Source organism: Myotis myotis, unplaced genomic scaffold (genome assembly GCF_014108235.1).
Source record: "Myotis myotis isolate mMyoMyo1 unplaced genomic scaffold, mMyoMyo1.p scaffold_m19_p_11, whole genome shotgun sequence".
In the NCBI taxonomy this organism is placed as follows: domain Eukaryota; kingdom Metazoa; phylum Chordata; class Mammalia; order Chiroptera; family Vespertilionidae; genus Myotis; species Myotis myotis.
In genome coordinates this window covers 12,122,073-12,144,584 of record NW_023416315.1, presented here as the reverse complement: position 1 = coordinate 12,144,584, position 22,512 = coordinate 12,122,073, and the positions used below count along the sequence as shown (strand labels likewise).

The window sequence follows — 22,512 nt, the reverse complement described above, 5'->3', positions numbered from 1 at the left end:
TAATTTTTCTTGCCTAGAAAGGATAAGCTAGAAACATAAACATTTTAAAAGCCAGAATAGATTTTAAAATATGAATCGCATCATAAAGGATTAACTGAATAAAATTAATTTGGAGACTGGTCAATGAAAATTAGATAGAATTTTCCAAGCATAGAGATGTCCTTTTCATTTTCTACTTACTCACTTCCCCCTGACAACATTATATTCTTCTCTTACAAATCCACCTTTATAAACATAGTCTGAGCCTGGGGTGTGGGGCAGGGCAGGCTCAAAGGGGTCAATGGGGGGTAAAAAGGGAGACATAGGTAATACTTTCAACAATAAAGATTTTTTGAAAATAGTCTGAGTAACCCAGGTTGCAGCTCTGTAACTGGAATATAATGATCTCCTAATTAATAGCCTTAGAACTGTGTTTTTTTAACTTGGATTTTCATTACATTTAATTGATAAAAATATATGCACATTATTTACCTAAATACTTTTGAAAATACGACTTTAATCAGAGCCCAACCAGAACCTCTTATTTTCATTTGAGATTTTAACCATTGTAAGGAGAAATTTATGTGTGTTTGCCAAATATCACGTTTATGTTCGCAGAATTCCATTGTAGAAAATTATAAAATACGAAAAAAACAAAGAATAAAATAAAGACCAATAATTTTAAATACATTACTCAGACCATTTCCTGGAAGAATGTCTGGCTATTGTAATCTAAGCTCACTTCTATAACTCTCTTTTCTGATAGCTCTTGAAAAGCTATAACAAGGAAGAGGAACACATTTTGGAAGCAGAAAATAAAAAACTGGTAGAAGACAAGGAAAAACTGAAAACTGAACTAAAGAAGACTTCAGATGGTAACTTTGTGTGCATGTGCCAAAGCAAAAAGAGCATGATATTTTATGCTGTTACACTTCACTGTTTTCCCTAAAACAAATCTAATGGCTAAATAGTTCTTTTGACTGAAATACCACGAGCGACCTATTTATAAATTCCTGCTCAAATATGAAGATAAAACATTGTTTCAGCCAAGAGAAACATGCTGTGTTATACAGAAAAACATGTAGGTGTTTCAGATCTGTGTTGTAAATACAGATGTTCTTACCTTAGCAAAAGAGCTATGTTCCTAAAAAGTTGCTTGTGAACACATTATTGGAAAATAAATCACATTCTTCCATTATGAATATTGCTCCTTTAAAAGAAGTGATCACAGGTGGACAGTTTGGTTATAAGAAAGTATATTGCTGCCCTGGTTCTGGGTGCTTGGTTGGAGTGTCATCCTGTACACCAAAAAGTTGCGGGTTTGATTCTTGGTCAGGGCACATACCCAGGTTGCAGTTTGATCCCAGTCTGGGCATGTACAAGAAGCAGCTGATCAGTGTTTCTCACATTGATGTTTCTCTCTCTCCATAAATTAATAACATATCCTTTGGTGAGGATTAAAAAAATTTTTTTAAAGAAAGTATATTGCTAATCTCAAGCCCTAATATTTCCTGTCTGCCAGATATAAGGAAAGCATTCCTTGAAAAAGATGGGTTGGCATAGAGTAAGAAAAATCTGGATGTCAGCTGAGAATTTGAATTTTTCATTTCAAAATACATGGCAATGAGGACTTGGGTAAAGCATCCTAACTTCGTTTTTCTGAAGGCAGCTATCCTGAGGAAGGGAGAGGGAGAGAGAGAGAGAAACATCAATGCCTGCCTCGACATGGATCAACTGCCTCCTGCATGTCCCCTGCTGGGGATTGAGCCTGCACCCCAAGCATGTGCCCTGACTGGAAATCGAACCTGTGACCTTTTGGTGCATGGGTTAATGCTCAACCACTGAGCCACATGGCTAGGGCCATTTTTTATTTATTTTTTGTTTTTTTTAATAGTTCCAATAGTATTTTCTTCTTTTTAGTCAAATTATTATTGCCTACAGTCACATAGCACAGAAAACTGGATACCCCAACTCCAATGTCATACCAGGAAATTCTGTTTAAAAGTTTGTGGCTTGATCCCAGTGAACATTTCTGCATAAAAGTTATTCCTTGATGTTATCCAGACATTGGGGAACCTCTCAGTCAGTCAGAGCTAAAGTAATGATCAATGTATAGGCCTTATCCAATTTTAAGTTTCTTCCATTACTTTATGTTGGAGATAAATTGGAAAATGTTCAGTGACTGAATGAAGGACCTACTGTATGCCATTTGTAAATTTAGATTTTTAAAATAGGCCTAAGTATAATAGAAATTCTCTGTAATATAACTTGCAAATTGGTTATGCGTTTATATTCTTTGTGTAGAGTTTTCTTCATCAAGATATTTTGTAGTTATTTAAATATATATATAGGTTTGTTTTTTTTTTCAGAGAGGAAGGGAGAGGAAGAGAGATAAAAACATCAATGATGAGAGAGAATCATCAATTAGCTGCCTCCTGCATGCCCCCTACTGGGAATCAAGCTCACAACTGGGCATGTGCCCTGACCAGGAATTGAACTGTGACCTCTGGGTCAATCACTGAGCCATACCAGCCAGGCCTTTGAATTTGAGATGGAAAAATCTGAAGGTAAAAGCTAATTCCATTAAAAAAAATCAATAGGATGTTTAATACAATATTGAAAATTTAATAACTTTTCTACTTCTTATTTAAAGTTAAGAAAGTAAATCAGAAAATTCTTTAGAGGCAGTAAGTTAAAAAATAAGTTACTCCTCTGGTCAAGGTGGTATAATATATGGTAGGGGAAATATAGCCCTAATTTCAAAATCTTGTCATAGCTGGTACTGTTGGCTCTTCTGCAATTCCAAAAGATTTGGAACATGATCAAGAAGTTTTAATATTTGTATAAAAATAAATTTAATAATCACCTACCCTCTACATTAGACATTTCAGAACAGAAACTGTGTTCTTCTTTAACCCAACACAAAATATTGCTGCTAATCCTTCTGAAGAATGCAAAGGACTATTTTCAAAATATCTTTTATTAGTTTAAAAAATTATTTTAAAATCTTGCTTTTTTTTTCACATCTGCCAACAATCCTTTTTCTTATGTTGTTAGTAGGATAGTATAAAAATGAAAGACAGACGGGAATAGGTTGTGTGCCCTGCTACACCTCTCAACCCTGAGCTTAACTTCACAAGTCTGAGATGTAACTCTCTAAACTCAATATTATTTTAGGTTAACATAAAGAAACACAATATTTCTTTAAGAGACATTTCAGATGTTTGGAGAAAATTAACTCTTCGATAATATAGGCATTGTGTTTATAATCTGATAACAAGAGATGCCAGCTCCTGTGTTTGAAGTGTAGACTGCACAGCTACTTTCAACGTGAATCAGTGTTGAGGTAAAAGCAGATTTTACCTGTTTGAGTATGTCCTATTTGGTTTCTGCAAGGTGTGTAGTATTTTATGAATACATTTTATTTACCCAAAGTTATTATTTTAGATAGTAACCTTGAGAAGATCAAAGCTGCTAATGACCTTGAGAAGATCAAAGTTTCCTTTCTAAAGGAGGTATATCCTTGGCTATGTTCTCTTGACTAAACCAGCCAAATTTATTAAGGCTAGAATTAAGAAATTACATAAACAAGTAGTACCAGATTTGGATGAATTTAGAAGCACCATTCTTTGGACGTAGTAGCATTCAAAAATATTCACTGATTTCTAAAGATTGAGGATATAAAGGCTGGCAGTGCTTAACAAATGTTTCAGAAAGTTATTTTATACTTGACAATTGAGTAGGAAAGTAATGTGGCTTATTATCTTTTTTAAATACATGTTTATTGATTTCAGAGAGGAAGGGAGAGGAAGAGAGATAGAAACATCAATGATGAGAGAGAATCATCAATCAGCTGCCTCCGGCATGCCCCCTACTGGGGATCAAGCCCACAACCCTGGCATACGCTCTGACCAGGAATCAAACTGTGACCTCCTGGTTCATAGGTTGACACTCAGCCACTAAGCCACACCAGCTAGGCTTGTCTATTTTTTAATAGGAGTAAAATGATTTGTCTTACCCTTGGTATTTCTTTAAGTAAAACATTTTCACCAAAGTGTATTAGTAAAAATAAAGCATAGATATAAATATTTATTTAAGCTGGTCTGCCCCAAATTGGAAAACTAGCATTCCAAAAACAGGTATTAGGAACACTCTCTCCATAGTACCAATTCAGATTTTGCTCAGAGTTAGTAAATTACTTGTGCTTCAGTGAAGTAATAGGACCCTAGTGTGTGCATGTCCCAAAACACCTAATTTACTAAGTTAGTCAGGTATAAGGACCTGCCTGATCGGTCAATTTTAATGATCTGCTTAACAATAAAACTGATGTCCCGGTGTGTGGAGTAATTGGGGAAGGGCACTAGCATGCAAAATGAGAACTGAAGCTTTGAAGAATTTACAAAGCTCACAAGCTTTCATAATAAAATAGATCATGTATGAGTGGAAAACCTTCTGATGTTCAAGGACATTGACTTCAAAGGAGTCTTTTAGGATCGCTACAGTACTTATTCTTATAAATAAATACCTCCTCAGTATTATTCTTATTATGGGAAGATATATGTACCACTTAATCATTGCATGTATCCAGGCAGTGGTAAAAGTAAATATGATTTTAAAAATGATTGTACTACATGTGGAATGGTCTCCTCCCCATTCCTTTAGGAGCAGGAATGTGTCTGTAACATGCTACATTAACAGAGTTCTAGGACTGCTATTTTAGTAGAGGTTGAGCAGTAGTATATTTCTCCTACAAAAAAAGGAAAAGAAAAAGAAGAAAATACAAAAAAGTGATTAGGGCAAATTCGTTGACCCTGCCTTTATTCTTTCTCTCTTTCTCCTTTCCGTCTTCCTACCCTCACCTTCCCCTTCCTTTACTTCCTTTCCTTACTTCCCTTTCTTCCCTCTTACCCACCTTCCCTTCCTTTTTGTCTGTTTCTATGATTATTTTTTTTTTTTGTGTGTGTGTGTGTGTGTGTGTGTGTGTGTGTGTGTGTAATTTCAGAGAGGAAGGAAGAGGGAGAGAGAGATAGAAACATCAGTGATGAGAGAGAATCATTGATTGGCTGCTTCCTGCACGCCCCCCACTGGGGATTGAGCCCCGCAAGCTGGGCATGTGCCCTTGACTGGAATTGAACCTGGGACCCTTCAGTCCATAGGCCGACGCTCTGTCCATGAAGCCAAACTGGCTAGGGCTATCAATAGTTTTTTAAAGAACTTTTCAAATAATTAATTTATTGCAAGATTTCTTTAAAAGGTTTTTTATTGACATTTAGAGAGAGAGAAAGGGAAAGGAAAAGAGAGAAACAATGGCGCTGGAGCATCTATCTGCCTCCTCCTGCACGCCCCCCACAGGGTTTGAGCTCCCAACCCAGTCAACCTGGGCATGTGCCTTGACTGGAAATCAAACCAGCAACCTTTCAGTGCACTGGACAAGGCCCAACCAGCTGAGCCACACCGGCCAGGGCTATTGCAAGATTAGTTAACATGGAACATAATTAAAACTGTTCTTGAGAAGCATGCCTGTAGAGGATAAAGCAAATTTTTAATGTAGAAACTGAATGTAAAAGCCCATTCTAGGTACCTGAGTATTGACAGAATTTAACAAGGACCTTAGATTTGGACCAAAAAACAAAACCTTCTTGTCCTTTTTAATCTTGATTTTGTTAATTCAACTCTCTTCCTAGGCAAATACTTCCATATCACCATGGCTTACCTTGAAAAGAACTAACATTTCCTTTTATAGACCAACTTTATAGACCAACTTCACTACCCTAGAAGATGTTAGAGTAAAAAAAAATATATAGTCATTATCTTTTAATGCCAGTAAAAAGTCATACTAACATAGGATAAGGGAGTGAAAATGTTGAAGTGCTTTTTAGGAGAAATTGAAGGTCAAGACAAGAGAGAAAATTACAAGGAAATTGCTATTCTATTTATCAGTAACCCTAACTGAATTCCTGCCTCTTGAGTCTTAAGTCTCAAGAAAAAGATATAATTTAAAACTTGGAGATTTTCCAATTCCTTACAGAGGAACGGTGTGAGCCATCTATCTATCTAAAAATAAATTCTCAAAGTCCAACCTAAACATGTTTTACAGTTGTAAATTCTCGTGGGCATGAACTGAACTGTCTTTTACTTGCTGTTATTTCAAAGCCATCATCTTACTTTAAAATTGTTAATGCTTTTAAAAATATGGTAGTTTTGATCATAATATATTTTTACTTTTATTTCCTTCTAATGAGTTTTTATTATTTAAATAAAAAAATACATGTTTTTCACCCTCCCTGGTTTGGCTCAGTGGATAGAGCATTGGCCTGCAGACTGAAGTTTCCTGGGTTTGATTCCGGTCAAGGGCACATGCCTGGGTTGAAGGCTCGAATCCCAGTAGAGGGTGAATAGGAGGCAGCTGATCCGTGATTTTCTCTCATCATTGATGTTTCTTTCTATCTCACTTTCTCCCTTCCTCTCTGAAATCAAGTAAAAAATATTTTTTAAAAAATAAGGCACAAGTTGATAAGCCAAAATAAAGGTCTAGTAGCACAGAGGAGAGAGTGATTGTTACTACTGGCAGAGTCTAGGAAAAAATTCATGGGGATGGTACCATTTGAGCTGAGGCTTAGGGATGAGAGGGATTTCTGAAGCTGAAATGGGAGAGTCCTTCCCTAGCCTCAGGAAGGCACACAGACCAATGATGAAGGCCATGATGACTAGATTATGGTTGATGTATGGCAGGGTGAGTGGGAAAGCCAAGAGCTGGAGGCTCATGAGTTCCATGTTTAGAGGTCCAAAATTTATTCTAAAATAAATACAGAGGCAGCAGTAGATTTTTAGCAAGAAAAAAATATAGAGCCAAAAAAATAATCTTTTGTCACATAATTTGTGGACAGGGATTTAGATTCAAGAAGAAAGAATAAAACAACTGAAATGTTTCCATCTATTGAAGAATTCTCTTTATTTGTTCAAAGGTACTATGAAAGCATCTAAATAGCATTTGGGAGTGTGAAATTTAGTCACTCAGATTTGGTTTAAGACTGGCTTTTACTCTGGGGAAGTTAAACAATAGCTTTTCACAGAATAGTTGTATACACAAATGGCCCAGTGCATTGTCTATGTTAAAAATTAATAAGTTACTAGATATTATTGTTACTTCTATCAAAAAAACTTTACAAGTTAAATAGGGAATGACTGAAAGAAGAAATTTTTTTTCATTTAGATTTTAACTATCAACCTAAAAAAACATTGTTAAAAGTAATTTAAAACATTTTTTTCAAGTTTAGGAATGATTTTTTTCTGACACTATTTTACTTCCCAAATCCATTTGTCTTTTTTATATATCATAATAAAAAGTTGTCAAATTTAAGGTGACGTCTTTTATAAATAAGCTTCTAAATTGAAAAAGATAAAAATACCTCTCAAGGGTAAACTATGTAGTGTTAGATGTTTGATATGTTCATTTGCTAATTAAATCTGAGGTTGATTTATAAAACCATTGCATAATAATAGCACTGTTCTTTTCTGTGGGTGTCTTGGAAGTGTTTAAAAGTGCTAAACACCAATAAGATGAATTAGTTTTGGTTTAAAAGCTGAAGCATGAATTTTTGCTTTAGAGATTGCCTGATGGGGCATTTCCATGTGAAAATTTAACCAGTCTCAGATCAACTTACCCAGAATTGAACTTACCATCTTCATGTTTAAATTGTCCCCGCTTGGTACCTGACTCAGTCACTTTTGAAATGGATAAAAAGCAATCATCTAGGAAAATGAGCTGAAAAATTAAAGAAAGAAAAACCTCTTTTTAAAAAAATATATTTAATTGATTTTTTACAAAGAGGAACAGAGAGTTAGAAACATCGATGAGAGAGAAACATCAATCAGCTGCCTCCTGCACACCCCGCACTGGGGATGTGCCCGCAATCAAGGTACATGCCCTTGACTGGAATCGAACCTGGAATCCTTTAGTCCGCAGGCCGACACTCTATCCACTGAGCCAAACGGGTTAGGGGGAAAAACCTCTTTTTTTCCTAAAACTAAATCTCATTGCAACATCCCCTATCTGTGTACATTTTGTTCTTTCTATAAGGAAAATTGATAGAGCTAAAATAGGAAACTTTTTAGGAGGTTCCTTGAAATTTTCAGTACAATTTGGATCCTCTTCTCATATTCTGATACTTTATTTTTTAGTTATTTTCAGTAAATTTATAACTTAAGAGAAACTGATAAAACTTACAAGTGCTATTTTAGAACAGGGGTCAGCAAAGTATGACCATGGGCCAAACCCAGCTTGCTGCCTTGTTTTTAAAAATTAAATTTTGTTGGAGCAAAGCCACAATCATTCGTTTACATGTTTTCTGTGACTGCAGAGTTGAATAGACTGTACAGAATCTGCATGGCATAGAAAGCTAAAAACATTTACTATCTGGTCCTTTACAGAATTAGTTTACTGACCTCTATTTAGGGTCTTCAAATAAAGAAGAGTACCTTTTTCAGTATAAATGAGGATGGTGAAAATATTTTTCTGCTATTGTTAAAAATTTGCTGTGCACCTGTGCTTCTTGATCAGATAATTTAAGAAATTTTATAGTAAAATTAGTTCTTTGTTAAGTGACTCCTTCAATTCTCACATGATGGGTTGATAATTCTTATAGATTCCGTTTGTTGCTTTTGCTTACACATGAACTTGCTTTATAAAACATACTCCTTTCAAAGCAATCTGTTATAATCTATACGTATGCAGTGCTTTGCCTTAAACATACATCTGATTTTTAAGTGCAAAGCTACCATATTAATATAATTTATAATTATTCTTCAATAAGTACAGAACCAAAATTGTTTTTTTAAATATATTACTTAGCAACCTAACTAAGATTAATAAAGGAAGTCTTTATGCAAGTATTGATATTTCCTATGCCAATAGCATACACAGTGTGGCTTATTTTATTTATTAAATTAGAAAGCGTATTTATCAGTTCCCTGGCCCTGAGTACCAGTAATCATTATAAGTATAAGCATTCTTTAAATCCATGTCTTTTCTAAACCCGAAAGCACTTTACCCATAAACCTCATTCATATTCCCAGTACCCTAGAAGTTATGGGTAGGCACTATTATACCTAGTGATGGGTAGAGAAACTGAGACACCCTCCCCCAAAAAAACATTCATTTTTTCTTTGTTCTTTGCATGTGAAAAAGCTATTTTTGGTTTTACTCAATGTTTACTCTGTATTAAATCACTTATGCAGCTTTATTTCCATTCCAAAAATTCTTGATGCTCCTCTTGCAAAGCAAGCGGTCTCCTAAAGCATGTCCCACTTTAATCTCTCTGCTTCTTCACATTGCCACCAGAGCAGTTTTCAACACCATGTCTCCGACGATGCCTCTGTACTATTTCAAAGTCTTTATTGGTTTCTATCACCTTTGCAACTTTTCAAGATGGCACCTGGTCTCCACCGTCATCTCTAGCTTTATCTCCCATCCTTGTCCAATATAAGTTTTGTACTCCTACTTTATTAAATATTGTAGTTTGTAGTTCTAACAGTAGTATTTCATTACTTTTTGCCTTTGCCCAGGACTGTAATGTCCTTTTTCCTCCACTCTTCTCTATAGACTATGCTCACCTTTCAGCTTCAGTGTTGCCACGCCTAGGAAGCCTCCCTGAAACTGTCTCCCTTCATGCTTGGTTGAGTGGCCTGACTGCAGATTGAACCCGCAACCTTGGCATATCAGGACAATGCTCTAACCAACTGAGCTACCCGGTCAGGGCTGGACTTACTGCTTTTTTATAATAAACTTTTTATGTTAGGACAGTTTCAATTTATTGAAAAATAAGCAAGATAATACAGCAAATTCCCATATGTCCTGTACTGTTCCTTTTTTTTAAAGAATGCCTTACATTATGGTGGTACATTTATACAATTGATGAACCAATAAGGAGACATTATTATTGACTAAGGTTTATAATTTATTCAGATTTCCTTAGTTTTCATCTGATGTCTTTTTTCTGTTACAGGATCTCATACAGCACACCACGTTACCTTTAGTATTGTCTCCTTAGGCTCCTCTGGGCTATAATAATTTCTCAGACTTTCCTTATTTTTTATGACCTTGACAATTTTGAGAAGTATTGGTTAGATATTTTCTGAAATGTTTCTCTATTGGAATTCATCACATAACATCAAGAGTACATAGCAACATGATTTATTATTGTTGATGTTGACCTGGCTGAGGTAGTATTTGTCAGGTTTCTCTATGATATCATGTTACTTTTTTTACTCCTCTTTGAAAGGAAGTCACTATTCGAAGTGCATACTTAAGAAGTGAGGAATTAGGGCCACCTCCTGAAGGTCGAGTATCTATATAAATTATTTGGAACTTTTCTTCACAGATTTGTCTATTCTCCTCTACTTATTTATTTATGTGTATCAATATGGACTCATGGGTGTTCATTTTGTACTTTGAGTTATAATTTAATATTAATTTATTTTGTTGCTCAAGTTGTCCAGGCTTTGGCTATTGGGAATCTTTTAGTTGGCTCCTGTGTCCCTTTGACGTATCCTCATCATTGTGGATTTTTTTTGGGGGGGGGGGTGGACTTTATTTTTATTTTTTTAGTACTTTCCTATTTTCTTACTTGTCTTGCATATATCTCGCCCCAGTCCTAGAATGAGTGTTTTATGTGTTTTTTTATTTTTATTGTATTGAACTGTATTCTGTGATACTATTTGTTTGGTTTTTGTTTGTAATTCTGAATTAGCATGAGATATTTGTAACATGATTATATTTTTATCAAAATATCTCAAGAATGGTCTGTTTGCTTTGTGACTGTCCAGTTATCCTGAATATTTTGTTTTTTGATTAATGATATAACTGTTTTTAGTTGGAACCAAGATTCCTATCAGGTGACTAAAGTGACACCTCATTATTTACCTGGCATTTATTTTATTTTTAGGAGATGAACTAGTTTTACACAAGTGAAGTTTTTAGGTGCCTAAAACGTAAACTTTTCATGTATCCATTCTTCCTTAAGGAACATATTTAAGCACCTACCATGTGCTAGGCGTAGTGCTGGGTGCCCAAGGCAGATACAACTGTTTCTTGAGTAGACCATAGTTTAGTGGGACATGCTTATACTTCAGCATGGTAGGTGCTGTAATAAAGGTTAGCTCAAGATGAAGCAGAGCCAACAGCAGAGATCCAGGGCAATCTGTTGACATTTTGAAGGTTGAATCTTAATTAGCCAGATTAAATGGGGGAGAATGAGAGAAGCAGGGAGGTTAAGGGAGATGGGCAAGAATGTTTTCACAAAATGAACAGCATGTAACTGAAAGAGCATGGCATTTTCAAAGGACCACAAGGAGCTCAGTGTGACTGGAACATAAAGTGGAGGCAGTAGTGGGAGTTGAGCAGTAAGCCTAAAATCCATCATGAAGGGCCTCATGTGCCTTATTTATATGCTAACGTTCTTGGGGGCAGGGCACTGTTAGAGAGTTTTTAGGCAGAGGAGCAATCACTTTGATGATAATGTGGACAATGAATTAGAGTAGCCAGGAAACTAGGTGAGGAATCCATTTCAATAATCTAAACTGGAGATGAGGACAGTGGTAACAGATGGAGTAGATTGATTGGTGAGATATAATGGAAGTATGGATGTGAGGTTAAAAGGTGACCGAAGTGATGTCTAAAACAGACGTCATCTACATGTACCTGGTAATATAGGCATGGACAAGAACAACTACAATGAAAACTACAATTTATGTTTCTTACTTAACAAAGGTCTGTGAGTCTACTTTCCAAGTATCTTGAAAACAGTACTGTAGGTTAATGGTCTAGTACTTGATCACTGATAAAGGAATAGTACATGTGAGGATTAAGTACTGAATAGCTCCAGTATATCACACTCTGAAGCTCTCAAAAATAGAAGCAAATAAACTGAAAAGAAACCAACACTAGATGTATAGAAATTTATCTAGAAATGTTTCCTCTGGCGCAATCCTTACAGCTCTTGTACCACAGCCAACTTTAGCTGTCATGCCAATGCCTTCAAAATCTTTCCCATTTCCTGGCAAAGCTTAGCCATTAGTGTCTGTTATCTCAGGTAGAAATCATGGTGACACAATACATTTACACAGTGTGTTAGTTTCACCCACTCCTCCCACTGTGCAAACAGCTCCATTAATGTAAGTTTGGCAGTTTAAAAACCACAAGTATTTTTGGCCTGCTTGCATGTCATTGTACACAAACATTTTGGCATACTATGTATCACTGAAACATTAGTTGGGGTTACTCTCTATATCAATAAATGATGCATGTGCCCCCAAAAGTGACTAGAACATAACCTAGTCTTTATTTGAATCTGGCCAGTGTTGTCATGAAATATCTCAGCATTTCCTTAAAGCCACTGTCAAGTGATAGCAACTCATATTTGCAGATGAGAAAATTGAAAGTGAGTTTGATGTATCACCTCAAACCTCCTTGTCTAATAATATCTTCCCTATATATGCTGTTTCCAAAATAATATGGTTCAAAATAAAACAAGCATATTAAAATGTCAGATAACAAGTTTATATAATCCCTTAGTCACAAAGGCAGTTCCAAAAGGAGGTAGAAGGCATACAAAACAGGATATTATAATTCTTGTAAAAAAAAAGACATAAGGACTGGAAAACAATCCAAAATGCTCCTAGGAAATAACAGCCTTTACTTATTGGAGTATGTTCAATAAGATAGTAATCGTTAGGTTTCTTAATATTCACTAAAATACAAAACAAAATACTAGTAAACACAGTTTATACCTTGGCTTGATAAGTGCCCCCCAAAAACAGGATTATTCTATAGTTGTTTCATTATAGATTCATTCTAGAAGTGATCCGAAAAATACTTCTGAATAAACAGTACAAGTGGTTCTCTAGCTTTTTCAAAAATTAAATTTATTGGGGTGATATTGATTAATAAAATTATATAGGGTTCAAGTGTACATCATCTGTACATTGCATGTGTTTACCACCCAATCTCAATCTCCTTCCGTCACCATACCTTTGACCCTCTCTGCCACTTCCCCACCCCCTTCCTTGTGGTAATCACCATACTGTTGTTTGTGTCTGTGCGTGTTTATGTTTTCTTTTGTTCATTTATTTTCAGTTTTATATCCCACATATGAGTGAAATCATATAGTTCTTGACTTTTTCTGTCTCACTTAATATACTTAGCAAGATATTCTCAACATCCACCTTTGTCACAAATGGCAGTATTTCATCTTTTCTTATGGCTGAGTAGTATTCCATTGTATATACATACTGTATCTTTTTCCAATCAACCATCGAAGAACACTTCCATTGCTTCCATGTCTTGGCCATTATGAATAATGCTGCAGTGAACATAGGGGGTGCATATATCTTTGCAAATAAAAATTTTCAAATTTTGGGGGTTGGTAGCTCAGGCTGAGTAGCTCATTTGGTTAGAGCATCGTCCTGATATGCCAAGGTTTCAGGTTTGATCCCTGGTCAGGGCTCATACAGAAAGAAACCAATGAGTGAACAACAAATCAATGTTTCTCTCTCTCTCTCTCTCTCTCTCTCTCTCTCTCTCTCTCAAATCTATAAATAGAAAAAATTTTAATTTGGGAGGTTGATAACCAGGGAAGCGGTTACTAGGTTATATGATAACTCTATTCTTACTTTTTGGAGGAACCTCCATACTGTTTTCTATAGTGGTTGTACCATTTTATATTCCCACCAGAAGTGAATGAGGGTTCCTTTTTCTCCACAACCTCTTCAACACTTGTTATTACTTGTCTTGTCGATAATAGCCATTCTAATTGGTATGAGGTGGTACCTCATTGTAATTTTGCTTTGCATTTCCCTAATAGCTAGGGAAGTTGAGCATCTTTTCATACATCTCATGGATATTTGTATGTCTTCTTGGAAAAAGTGTCTGTTCAGATCCTCTACCCATTTTTCAATTGGGCGGGCTATTGAGTTTCTTTTGCTGTGCAGAAGTCTTTTAGTTTGATATAATGCCATTCATTTATTTTTGCTTTGCCTTTGGGGTTAAATTCATAAAGTCCTCCTCAAGACCAAGATCCATAAATTTACTTCCTATGTTTTCTTCTATGCAATTAATTGTTTTAGGTCTTTTTTCATATATATATATATTTTATTGATTTTTTACAGAGAGGAAGGGAGAGAGATAGAGAGTCAGAAACATCGATGAGAGAGAAACATCAATCAGCTGCCTCCTGCACATCTCCCACTGGGGATATGCCCGCAACCCAAGCACATGCCCCTGACCGGAATCGAACCTGGGACCTTTCAGTCCGCAGGCCAACGCTCTATCCACTGAGCCAAACCGGTTTCGGCATTGTTTTAGGTCTTATATTTAGGTCTTTGATCCATTTTGAGTTACTTTTTGTGTATGGTGATAAACAGCAGTCTAGTTTTATTCTTTTACATGTGGTTTTTCCAATTTACCCAGCATCGTTTATTGAAGAGGCTTTCTTTTCTCTTTTGTATGTTTTTGGCTCCTTTGTCAAAATATTATTTTGCCCATAAACATGTGTGTTTATTTCTGGGCACTCAATTCTGTTCCATTAATCTGTGTGTGTTTCATGCCAGTGCCATGCTGTTTTGATTGTGGTTGCTCTGTAGTATAATTTGAAATCAGAGAGTTCACTACTTCCAGCGTCTTTTTTCTCAGGATTCATTTGCTATTTGGGGTCTTTTGTGGTCCTATACAAATCTGATGATTTCTTCTATTTCTTTAAAAAATGCCATTGGGATTTTTTGGGGGTTGCATTAAATCTGTATATTGCTTTGGTAATATGGCCATTTTAACTATGTTGATTCTTCTAATCCATAAATATGGAATATCTTTCTATATCTTTATGTCTTACAGTTTTCAGTGTATAGGTTCATCTCATCCTTTGTTAAATTTATTCCTAAGGATTTTATTCTTTTGCAAAAGGAATTGTGTTTCTTTGTTGTTGTTTTTTGTTTTCATTTTTTTCTGAAATTTCATTGTTAGAATATAGGAATGCAGTTAATTTTTGTACATTGATTTTGTAATTTGCAACTTTAGTATATTTATTTACTGTTTCTAATAGGTTTTTGGTGGAGTTTTTAGGGGTTTCTATATAAAGAATTATGTTGTCTGCAAAAAGTGACAATTTTATTTATTCATTGCCAATTTGAATGCCTTTTATTTATTTCTTTTGCCTGATTTCTCTGGCTAGGACTTCCAATACTATGTTGAATAACAGTGGCAAGAGTGGGTATCCTGGTCTTGTTTCTGATCTGAAAGGAAAAGCTTTCAGTTTTTCACCATTGAGTATGATACTACCTGAGGGTTTGTCATATATGCCCTTTATTATGTTGAGGTACTTTTCTTCTATACCCATCCTATTGAGTGTTTTATTCATAAATGAATACTAGCAAGTTGAATACAACAATACATTAAAGAGATAATATATCAGGATCAAGTGGTGTTCATTCTAGGGGCACAGGAATGGTTCCGCATATGCAAATTGATCAAGGTGATATACCACGATCAATGTGATATATCACGATCAATGTGATATACCACATTAACAAAACAAAGGATAAAAATCCTATCAGTAGATACAGAAAAAGTATTTGACAATATAAAACACCCATTTATAATTAAAACTCTTGCTGCTTTTATAGATTCATAAGACTCATTCTTCTAACAATTCATGGGAAAATGGTATCTTTTAATAAGGTACTAATGAGTTGATAGCTAAGATTTATGATATTTCCTAAGTAATTTATTATTGCCAGTAATTTAAATGTAAATTATTTTTAACATTAAGACCAGCCTCTGTTTAATATAAGGTCCTGACCAGTATTTTTAAAACCACCATTATAGGCTAGTCAGACACTATTGGGTGTAGAATCTTCTTAGCTTTTTATATGCTGGAAATTTAGCCTCTTAAACATTTTTAGTAAGGTCCTGAAGAGAACAACATGTTTCACATTTTCATATATCCTCTAGGAAATGCCCTGTAGAACCCAAATTAAAAATGAATGTATAAATCTTTATGCTGTGGCTGTGGTTCCAGCGAAATTAAACCACTACCAAAAGTCTTCTTCCATGCCTAACGCATACCTTTACCAAGTGACACATTAAACTTGTCAAATTCAATCTTCAATACCTAATTTAGATTTATGAATCTATAGAAGTAATGTAGAAGAAATTATAAAGCCGTGCTATTTTAATCAAACTTTAAATTAATTAAAAGTAAATAAAATTTAAGATTCAGTTCTTCAGTTGCAACAGCCACATTTAAAGTACTTAATAGCTACCTGTAACTAGTGGCTGCCATATTGGACAACACAGATGTAGAACATTTATTGGACAATGCAGATATAGAACAGTGCAGAAAGTTTAATTCAATAACATTGTTTAGAAAGTACTGATACAAAAGGCACTTTAGTTGATAGTGACATATATTTATATACAAAAATGCCCATGTGATGACTTCTCAAGAGGAAAAGCAACCAGATTGTTTATAAATAGGATCTATAATTTCATTTATTGTCCAAAAAAAAGTGCCCTTTAAATTTATAAATTCCACTTTCTTTCCTCAAACTCTTACCCTAGCCCAGCCAGCATGGCTCAGTAGTTGAGCATTGATCTATGAAACAGGAGGTCATGGTTCAATTCCCAGTCAGGGCATGGGCTTAATCCCCAGTGGGGGCATGCAGAAGGCAGCTGATAAATGATTCTCTTTCATCATCGATGTTTCTAGTTCTCTCTTCCTCTCCCTTCCTCTCTGAAATCAATAAAAATGCATTTTTTAAAAATAGTCCCCCAAAGAGAAAGGAAGGCTCTTCTTTGTAGTAGAGTGCTTACTGATAAATGTGGATGGATTGGTGAAGCTGGAAAATCACCATATCACAACCATAATAATAAAGATTGGTTTAGGCAAGAATTATCAGTGGATGCTAAAAATAAGGGCAAAGTTTATCAAGGAACAGGATGCTTACATAGTTTAAGCGTCTTCTCACATACTGCTTCTAAGTTACAAGGAAGAAAATAATTATAAAATGGAAAGCTATTGAGAGGCTGATGGGTCTCTGGATGTGATACCTTGAAAGATATTCAATAACACAAATATGAAATAAATGTTTGTATGTAAGTGGGAGGCATAAGCTGAATTTAATCATGAGGAAACATCAGACAAAACCAAAATGAAAAACATTTTTAAAGTGGCCTGCATTTTTAAAAATTTCAGTGTCACAAAAGATGGGGGAGAGAAGGGCAGGCAAGACTGAAGAACTAGCCGGGCCAGTGTTGCTCAGTTGCTGAGGGTCCACCAATGAACCAGGTGGTCACCATTCAATTCCCAGTAGGGCACATGCCCGGGTTGCTCAATCCCTGGTAGAGGGCATGCAGGAGGCAGCTGATCAATGATTCTCATTATTGATGTTTCTATCTCTTTCTCCCTCTCCCTCCCTCCCTGAAATTAATAAACATATCTTTTTAAAAAAAAAACTGATGAACTATTTCAGATTAAAGGAAACTACAGATATGACAACTTAAAGCAAAAGTTGGTCTATGACTGGATCCTGAACTAGAGGTGAAAAAAAAATAATAAAAAGGACATAATTGGAACATTTGCCATGATTGGGATATGAATAGTAGATTAGAAAAAGTATTGTATTGATGTTAAATTTCCTAAATTTGGTAATTATACTATGATTATGTTAGAGAATACCTTTGTTCTTAGGAAATACACAGTGAAGTATTAAGGAGTAAAGGAGCATGATGCCTGTAACTTATTCTCAAATGGTTCAAGAAAATAATTGTGTGTGTGTGGAGAGGAAGAATACAATAACAAATGTACTACATCATTAAGAGTTGGTGAATTTGCATAAAGGCTACAAAGAAGTTCTCTATTCAAGTCTTGCAAATTTTTTGTAAATTTGAAATTACTTTAAAATAAATATTTTAAATTCTGTTCAATGTTTTCTAGCCCTTTCAAAGGCACAAAATGACATAATGGCAATGAAGATGCAAGCAGAGAGTCTTTCAAAAGAGTATGACCGACTCCTAAAAGAACACTCAGAACTTCAGGTGGGTGACATCCATGTTATAGGCTTAAATTTTTTGAAAGTGTAATTAATTAAGTCAACTATTTGTGTTATTTGCCCTTCCCAAATCAAAAGGTTGTACTTAATCCCGGTTTTATTGAGTAATTAAGGAACCCAGAATTTACCTAGAGCAGTGGTCGGCAAACTGCGGCTCGCGAGCCACATGCGGCTCTTTGACCCCTTGAGTGTGGCTCTTCCAAAAAATACCAACTTCTGCGCATGGGCCATGAAGTTTCAGTCACACTGTACATGCGCGCCTGCACGTGGTATTTTGTGGAAGAGCCATACTCAAGGGCCCAAAGAGCCTCATGTGGCTCGCGAGCCGCAGTTTGCCGACCACTGACCTAGAGGGTGAAGATTAGGACATTGCATGAAAATACAAGATAATCATATTCACCTTCCAAATCCTACTTGAGAATCAAAAGATTGCTGTGGACCATTTACAGTAAAAAGCTATATCTAATTGTCCTTTATGAATTTCACTTCTGTTGTCAAACCAACCTTAAAAATTGCATTGTATCATCAAGTTCTTTGGGAAACTTAACTTTCTCAATTTTACATAGTTCATTTACTTTAAATAAAATAATCAGAAAATAAGGGACTATAAAACGTTAAGGAGACAAAGGTGGGAGAGGGGAAAGCTGATTTCCTTACCATAAGCAAATCCCACTTGCAGCTTTTAAACCGATTTGGATTTCCCCTTCTGGTCCCCTTCCTGTTAAAGTTACTAAATAAACATTAGAAAACAGTCCCTTCAAAATATGTAGTCTTTGCCTTTCCTTGTTTGCACTTGTGCTCTTCTAGAAAAGAAAAAACAGAACTAACCAAGGGTCATTGGCAGTATAAAAGCATGAGCACCTGCCAATTTGTAAGTTTCGCTTTGGAAAATCACACTTTACTTAAGGGACTTATCCAGAATAACTGCTCCATTCAAGCTGTGATTTTTATCTGAAGTGGTAAGATATATATAACCTGTTTTCTCTAATCCTGTCTTCTGATTGGTTGCTTAAAGTTAATGTTATTAAAGTTATTCTGAAAGCATCAACACTCAGCCTGAATAAGCTTTTTTTTTTTTTTAATATATTTTATTGATTTTTTTACAGAGAGGAAGTGAGAGGGATGGAGAGCCAGAAACATCGATGAGAGAGAAACATGGATCAGCTGCCTCCTGCACATCTCCTACTGGGGTTGTGCCCGCAACCCAGGTACATGCCCTTGATCGGAATCGAACCTGGGACCTTTCAGTCCGCAGGCCGAGCCAAACCGGTCATGGCCTGAATAAGCTTTTGATGAACTTCCCATGGATAAGCAATAACACTACAACTCCATTTTATGAAATTTTTTCCCTCAGGGTAGACCTTTACCTTCTTGGAGCAAGATTTCTTAAGATTATTTCTACCCCATTTTCTTCCAATTTTAAATAATACATTATAGTCATCTTTTAACATGATCAGTAAAGGGTATAATTTGAGAAGCTGGTTATATTGGCAAATATCTGAAGAACAACAACAAAAAAGGACACCCCATCTGGTTTTTGTGGTTCCCTTCATTCTTTCTCTGCCAAAAAGTCTTAATTGGGTTTGCAAGAGGGGAATAGAAATTTTGTTTTCCGGATATAACTGTGAAACGAAGGCAAAATAGATTAAGACGGAGGAGAAAAAGAACTTAACAAGAGTTTTATTTTCCCCTCTAGACATCTTTTCTAGTAAAACCCACCAATTTTGTAGTTTTTAAAATTTGAGACCGTCTTAATCCATATTTCACAGTTGATTACTCTTACAATTAATAACTATACACAGAAAAGAGAATTTTTTTAAGTCCATGTCTTATCTATGAATCTGTTTCTCACTCTTTGCTGTACTACTTAAGTCCATTTTTTCTTGCAGGATCTTTTACCAAAAGACAACAAGAAAAGCCTGTGAACTGTCAGGAAGAAGAGCGTGGCACACCATGTCAGGATGATAAATTTGCTATCATGTTAGTCTCTCAGAAATTTAAAATTCAGTTCAGAAAAATGTACTATGACTGGCCAACATTTTTTAAAATGCCATATATAAGCTGTTATTATAATGGCATTATCACAATATTTGATAATGTTTCACTTAATATTGTAAAGTCTATATTCTGGCTCTTAAGTAAAATATAAGCATGTTAAAACCATTTAGATACTCATAGTAACAGTGGTGTATGGTGGCTGTTTACCAATAGAAAGAAAAATTCATTAGCCAGTTACTCCCAAAATTAGATTTTTAAGTTGCATGAAACCGTTAATAGCCTTTAAAAGCTTTGATGAGTTTCTACTAATAATAATCTATTTAATCAGATGATGACAATGATTATGTATTTGAATATAGTATCCATTATCAGCAAATTTGTTCATGGGAAGATTAAATAAGGATAAATGATCAGAATTTGCCACTATATTAATAGGGAAGAGTCAGAGCAAACAATAAAAATAGTGACCTTAAAGCCTGATGACACATACTATGGTTTACTCTCATCAGACAACTGTTTTAATAATTATATTTTTGTTACTGTGCTTCTACATCTATTGGACTGTTTTTGTTGACATTCGTGTCAATGACACGTAATTAGTAAGTGGTCAATCTTTTTAAAGTCCATCTAGCAGTGGAGCTTACATCTATTTGTACAACTGTCACAGCACTGAACTAAAATTATTTTGCAACAATTTGGAATTCTTGACTCAGAGAGCAAGTATTTCCCATTGCTGTGAGATTATATAGTTATAATACAAATATTACCTCCAGTATACATACACTGGTATCACAGTTCCTCTGAGATGTTTATGTATTCTGAAAACTAAATATTAAATACTATTTTTCCATTCAAATATTCATTTAGTGTTTTCTTTAGAAAATGATAATGATTATAGCATTAATATGATTTAGGTTGTTCCCAGTGTTTAGACATGGAAATTATCTTCCTTTTCTCATAAAAACCTAAATATAAAAGAAAATGGAAAATAATTACTAGAGTTTTTATTTTCTTCATATTTGTTTTATCCTTTGTTGTTTATTATCCTTTTAGCATCAACCTCACACATATTTAATTTTTTTCATTGCAAAATGGATGAAATAAGCAAGTATGTAAGACTTTTTTTTTCAGATGAAAGTCAAGAGTTACTGCTAGAAAACAGACACGTAGGAGACATTTAACAGGAGTAAGAAATGGGAGTTAGACCATCTGGACTGACAGCACCATAAATAACAAGAGGGAGGGAGCGCTGAAACAAGACAGAACTCCAAGTATCAACTGAAAAATATCCAAGTTAGAGCTACAGGGGTAATACCGAGTGAGTGAGTGATTTTGGCCTGCTATACAGAAATCAAGTCTAATACAGAATAACAGAGAAAATTAGGAAGTACACACCTGTAGAATTGGCAGAATTTAAATCTAATCCCAGCCTCACAATAATTTAGCCATGTGATTTGAACAAATTTTTTAACCCTCTAGACTTCCATTTCCTCATCTTCAAAATGAGAGCAATAACGTTTAGATCAGGATTACTCTGTATACTAAGGTAATACTGTGATTCTCAAAGTTGTTCAGACTGTATGGCAAAGATAAAGTCTGGGTGCTCTTTGAAGAGCGCGAGGATTTAAAGATTTCCCAAGATCACTTTAAAGTGTACATTTAAGTCCTCCTCAGTTTCAGCCTTCAGTTTTACAGATGGGCAACCTGAGGCCTCAGACCTCTGAGCCGTTTTCTCACGGTAACATGATATTGGATGGATTGGGGCCAGGATCTAAAATAGAGTTCAGGTGTTCAGATATTACTCTAGTCTTTATAAACACAAACTAGCTATAATTTGCTGAACAAAGTATTGCCATGATTTATCCAAGGTTTGAACGAGGAACTTTTGCTTCAGACTCTGTGTACTTTACCACGACACCAAATTGCCCCTCAAACAATACTTGTTAGTTATGCTCTCCTTGCCAATGATGGAGTTGAACAAAAAATAAACATGTATTCCGGATTTGGTCACACTGCGTATTGTTTCTTTCTATTGTCCGTAATGACTTTATGTTTTAAAAGGGCTAGGCTGTATTACGGATTTAAACACGGGAGTGTCATTCTTATCTTTTTCTATCAGAGTTACATAGAGTTTTGTCACACTCTCTTCCCCACTTACAAATCTACCTTGAGGTCCTGCACTCTAGGAAGGAGCATTTAAGAAGTTCTAGCCAAGTACTCATTGCTTATCAGGCTATATCTTGGACCCCAGTACTGGTAAATAGAGTACCCTGAACCCCCAATCTAGAGCCTGGAGCTTAACTATTTCCTATGATACTATCCCAATGTCACCAGCCTGCCATGATCTCTAATTAAATCCCATGCTTGTTCTGGTGCTGGGTCTCTGCTCGCCTGCAGTGACATCCCTGCTTCCTCCTTGGGCCTCCCAACCAGAGC

The 22,512-nt window shown here is 35.4% G+C and overlaps 1 protein-coding gene and 1 non-coding gene across 3 annotated transcripts in view; both read left to right on the top strand.

Annotated features, from left to right (window-relative positions):
* BCAP29 (B cell receptor associated protein 29) overlaps positions 1–22,086 on the top strand; it is a 37,806-nt gene extending 15,720 nt beyond the window's left edge. Inside the window, exons 6-8 of one of the 2 annotated variants that reach the window (XM_036327537.1) lie at positions 746–854; positions 17,964–18,064; positions 19,968–22,086. In XM_036327537.1, coding sequence (XP_036183430.1) covers positions 746–854; positions 17,964–18,064; positions 19,968–20,003 — 246 coding nt within the window. In that variant the 3' untranslated portion in view covers positions 20,004–22,086. Of the gene's footprint in view, positions 1–745; positions 855–17,963; positions 18,065–18,885; positions 18,943–19,967 lie in introns of those variants that run through there. The other variant, XM_036327536.1, reaches the window with a different exon arrangement.
* LOC118666704 lies at positions 4,607–4,734 on the top strand. Its single transcript, XR_004971046.1, has one exon. It is a non-coding gene; the product is annotated as a small nucleolar RNA U109 (small nucleolar RNA).
* Positions 22,087–22,512: the final 426 nt, after the last annotated feature.